Below are 5,211 nucleotides of genomic sequence, written 5' to 3'. Positions count from 1 at the left end.
AGTGCAATGGCGCAATCTCGGCTCACTACAACCTCTGCCCGGCTAATTTTTGTATTTTTAGTAGAGACGGGGTTTCACCATGTTGGCCAGGCTGGTCTTAAACTCCTGACCTCAAGTGATTTGCCCACCTCAGCCTCCCAAAGTGCTGGGATTACAGGCATGAGCCACCTCGCCCGGCCTATTAACAATTTTAAGAAGTTTCTACAGTAGTGAAATCGTACAAATGATTTTTCCTGAAACTTGATTGTGAATCCTCTCCCACCCCAAGAGATGAGGTCTCACTGTATTGCCCAGGCTGTCCTCAGACTTGCCTTAGCCCCCCAAACAACTAGGACTACAGGCATGTGCCACGATGCGTGCCATCGTGAATTTTTGAAAAACTTTATGGGTTATGCTTGAGAAACATTGCTCTATAGAATATGATACATACGGAAGTGAATTTTTGAAATCTTTTCAAATAATTTAAGAGTTTCAGTATTTGTAAGTTTTTTCTATCTGAATTAGACTTAGAGTGTGGCATCAAACCATAACTCTGAAATAGATAACCCATTTCCCCTTAATGTGTTACTTTTTTTAAGAAATCAAAGTATTACATGTACATTATTTTAGAAGTGTCATGAAAAGCAGCGTATCTTTAATCTGTCTTCTTAGAGGAAAATATTTGTTTTGGTTCCTCTTGAATAATGTATAAATTGCAACTTTTAAAATAAGCTTTACTGAAATAAAACATAAATTTAGAAAAGTATACAAATCATAAATGTTAGGCTTAATGAATTTTCACAAAGTGAATGTGTCAACCTCATCTAGACCAAGAAATAGAACACTACAAGCACCCCAGGAGGCCCCACCCCTAATGGTAACCGCTATCCTGATTTCTAGCACCATTTATTAACTTGCCTTGTTTTCGAACTTTATACATAAATGATTTCCTATAGTAGATACTCTTCTGGCACCTTTTTCACAACATAGGTCTGTGAAACTCATCTATGTGGTTGCATCTAACAGTAGTTCATTCTCACTGCTTATATACTACAGTTTATCCATTCTGCTACTGATAGCAATTTGGGTTGATTCCATTTTGGAGCTATTACGAATAGTGCTCCTTTATTCTTGGCCTTTGGATACACATATGTACACACTTGGGCAAAATCCCAGGAGTAGAGTTAACTAGGTTAGAAGGTATCCATATTGCCAAAGAGTTTTTCAAAGTGTCCTTGCCAATTTGTTCTTATGAAAGCACAGTATTGGATTTATCAACATTAGACTATAAAATATAAGATTTTATTTTCCTTAACTTCTCCATCCCCTCCTACTTTGATATTTTGACTTTTTCAGTTGCATAAAATGATTATAACCTAAAATCTCAAATATCTGCTCTCCCATACATTTTTGAATGTAGCTTTTGTCCATTTGTGATAAGAGAAGGATACTAAACACCTCCTCACCTCAACTGTATTATTCAGAAAAGGAAGAGGCCCTCTTTCATATGGAGAGTAAATGCACAGAATTTAAATTTGTGCCACATCATGACCAGGTAGTGCTCACAAGGGGAAAAAACTCAGATAGGGTTAACAATGTGATAGAAGACAGAGTAAGGTAAAATTACTGACGTAAGAATAACATACTGGAATAAAGGCATCTTTACCATGTGTATTACCTGTGTGAAGGCTGGGATAGTTGCTTAAAATATCAGTCTCAAAATTTCCATGGCTTAGCATGAGAGAAGTTTATTTCTTGTTCACCTATACTCCAGTGTAGGTTTTCTTTGTAAGTAAGGTGGCTTTCCTGTATGTACATAGGATATGGAAGCCCAGGCTGCATTTATCCTGTGGCTCTGCCATCCCTTAGGGTCTTGGAGATGTCTACGTTTTACCAGAGTTGGGGAGAGATGGTGGAGAAAGAACTTGTGCTTCTGAGAATAAAAGTCTTGTTACAGAAAGGACAGTCGTGTCCTATACCCACATTCAGTTGGTGGGAACTTCATGCGGAAGTCGCCCCTTGGTGTAAGGGGCCTGGGGAATGTAGTCCCTGGCTGGGCACTTGTCTCATAGTGTCAGCTCCACAGGAACTTGGGGGAGCATGGGATTTTAATGGATAGCTAGCTAGCTATCCCTGCTGTACTCTCTCCTTGAGGATAAGATCAGAATAATTAATATTCATTAACTGGGGACAGTTTCACTTCTGTTAAGGTGCTAATTATGTTAAGTGGTGAATTTTTATATGGAAATCAATTTAGATTTATAACTAAATGGCTTTCTTGCCTCCTTTGGTACTGCATAGTTGTGTGATTCATTTTAACTTTAATTTCCTTATACTTTATAGTTAGGTCACCTCTCAGTGAAACCTAGAAAGTACCATATTTACATCAATTTTGCATACCACTAAGGAAGAAAAAACCGTCAGGCTATGATGTTCCGTTGCTTGTGAACATTGATTACATTTGATTTAACCCCTTCTCCATCTTTTTTCTCCTTCTCCTTTCCTCTAGTTTGAAATTGGCACAATGGAAGAAGCTGGAATTTGTGGGCTAGGGGTGAAAGCAGATATGTTGTGTAACTCTCAATCAAATGATATTCTTCAACATCAAGATTCAAATTGTGGTGGCACAAGTAACAAGCATTCATTGGAAGAGGATGAAGGCAGTGACTTTATAACAGAGAACAGGAATTTGGTGAGCCCAGCATACTGCACACAAGAGTCAAGAGAGGAAATCCCTGGGGGAGAAGCTCGAACAGATCCCCCTGATGGTCAGCAAGATTCAGAGTGCAACAGGAACAAAGAAAAAACCTTAGGTAATAATCCATTCAGTGGTTGGACGTTTCACATGCTAATCATTTTGCTTGTGTTTTCTGCAGCCCAGATCATTTTGAACACAACCACTTTAGAGGTGCTTAGCCAACACACCTAGTGTCTTCAGTGAGGTTAGTCCATGTGTCTGCTGCAGTTATGTGCAGGAGGCCAAAACAGGGAGGACGCTTAGCTTTTTTTCCAAAATAATCAAGAATTGGCTAATTAAAAATTTTTTTTTTAGAGACAGGGTCTCACTGTGTTGCCCAGGCTGGTCTCAAACTCCTAAGCTCAAGCAGTCCTCTCCTGCCTTGGCCTCCCAAAGTGCTGAGATTTCAGGTGTGAGCCTCTGTGCCCGGCCACACTGCAGTTATTTCTGATCATATTCAGTAATCGTGTTTAATCGTCTCTTAAAGGTCTTATTGACTTTGGGTTAAATGAGAGAAGATTTCACTAATAAAATTTTATGTGAGTAGAAAAACATTCTTTTTTGAAGTCACTCTTTCCCCCCCACGGCAGTCTATATGTCAGAATTATTTTAAGATATATATTTTGATGCAATATCTTACATACAAGAATGAACATTACAAAAATAAAAATGGTACCTATCACCTAGCTTAAGAAATGAAAGATTACCCTGTACTTTGAAATGCCATTAGTCCCCTCCTATCTCAGCCACCTGCCTCTCTCTGCCAAAGTCCTTACAGTATTGTTAAGGTCTTTTCCCCACAGGAAAAGCTATCTTGTCATCCTTTAGTTAGTTGACCTTAGTTAACACATAGAATATACTTAGTAAATCATAAGAAAAGCATACGTTTTAAAATTGTTCATAGGAAAAGATATGTTCACCTGTGATTATGTGTGTCTTAGGCAAAGTGTAGTACCAACGGAAACTCCCTTTGAACTTGCTTCTATATTTGAACTTGGTTAGGAGGAAGCTTTAAAAAAATTTCCATGCAATTTGTAACTTGCCCTTTGTCTTAACTTGGACATCAGTGATTAGGCAAGGAAATTTATAAGCTTTTAACCAGAGTTCTTAAAAATAGCTAGCAGTGTTAGTGAGTGAGTTAAGAAATTTGGGGTGGGGGTGGGGAGGGGAGCGAGGCCTGGTAATCCAGAATTTAAAAATTGCCTTTTTCATTGAGCTGGTAAATCTCTTATTTATAATCATAGGTGTAAGTTACTTTACTCTGGATGTCAGAGCACAGGAATCGTTAGTAGAATTTACAGGTTAGATTTGATCTCATTCTTCTGGGACTTATTTCTTTTCTTGTTAATCATCAGGAAAAGAAGTTTTATTACTGATGCAAGCCCTAAACACCCTTTCAACCCCAGAGGAGAAGCTGGCAGCTCTCTGTAAGAAATATGCTGATCTTGTGAGTATTAAATCAAGGATGTGAGCCATATAAAATATAGTGAAATGTGTGTGTGCTTGGTAAGTTTCTTAAAGTACAAATTTGATATGGCCTTAAATGTAAAATTGTATTTTATTCTGAAATTGAAGAAGAGAATCTGCTTTGTTGGGGCTTTTTGTTGGTTGTATAGTTTCATTTTATGAGGTAATATTTAGGGAACATTGTAATACTAAGATGTGGCAAAGATTTTCTAAAACTCAGTTTTAGAGTATAAGTCAGCCTTTGCATTGCTATGTTGTGATGCCTTAGGTGCCACTCAGTTGGAGTGAGGTGGTTCCTGTCTTAAACTTTTCCTAATGGAATTCTAGAGATCAAGGGCTGTTTTGATTGAGATTGTGAGTTACATGAAATCGTCTGCTAAAACAATACTGTGTCTCAGAAATACTTATTTAGCGGCCGGGTGCGGTGGCTCACGCCTGTAATCCCCGCACTTTGGGAGGCTGAGGCGGGCGGATCGCGAGGTCAGGAGATCGAGACCATCTGGCTAACACGGTGAAACCCCCGTCTCTACTAAAAATACAAAAAAATTAGCCAAGCTTGGTGGCGGGTGCCTGTAGTCCCAGCTACTCAGGAGGCTGAGGCAGGAGAATGGCGTGAACCTGGAAGGCAGAACTTGCAGTGAGCCGAGATCGCACCATTGCACTCCAGCCTGGGCGACAGAGCGAGACTCTGTCTCAAAAAAGAAATACTTATTTAGCATCTACTGTGTGTCAAGCATCCTTTTTTCCATCTTCCAAAAAACATTGACCTTATCAAAGAGTTTGTTCTCAGCTACATTATTACAGGTAGCATTAATTCTGTTTTTGGAGTTTCTTTCTTTCTTTCTTTTTTTTTTTTTTTTTGAGACGGAGTCTCGCTGTGTCCCCCAGGCTGGATTTCAGTGGCGTGATCTTGGCTAACTGTAACCTCCGCTTCCCGGGTTCAAGCGATTCTCCTGCCTCAGCCTCCTGAGTAGCTGGGACTACAGGTGCGTGCCACCACGCCTGGCTAATTTTTTGTATTTTTAGTA

At 39.3% G+C, this 5,211-nt stretch overlaps 1 protein-coding gene across 2 annotated transcripts in view; it reads left to right on the top strand.

Annotated features, from left to right (window-relative positions):
• The window catches only part of TXLNG (taxilin gamma), a 63,145-nt gene that overhangs the window by 27,582 nt on the left and 30,352 nt on the right, over positions 1 to 5,211 (top strand). Inside the window, exons 2-3 of one of the 2 annotated variants that reach the window (XM_011995518.1) lie at positions 2,489 to 2,792; positions 4,072 to 4,163. The exons of the other annotated variant lie outside the window; for it this stretch is intronic. Of the exons in view, the coding sequence (XP_011850908.1) occupies positions 2,489 to 2,792; positions 4,072 to 4,163 (396 nt within the window). The remainder of the gene's footprint in view (positions 1 to 2,488; positions 2,793 to 4,071; positions 4,164 to 5,211) is intronic. 2 annotated transcript variants of the gene reach the window in all.

This window comes from Mandrillus leucophaeus, unplaced genomic scaffold (genome assembly GCF_000951045.1).
Source record: "Mandrillus leucophaeus isolate KB7577 unplaced genomic scaffold, Mleu.le_1.0 Scaffold490, whole genome shotgun sequence".
In the NCBI taxonomy this organism is placed as follows: Eukaryota; Metazoa; Chordata; class Mammalia; order Primates; family Cercopithecidae; genus Mandrillus; species Mandrillus leucophaeus.
The sequence above is the reverse complement of the archived record's forward strand: the minus strand, read 5'-3'. Positions and strand labels throughout refer to the sequence as shown.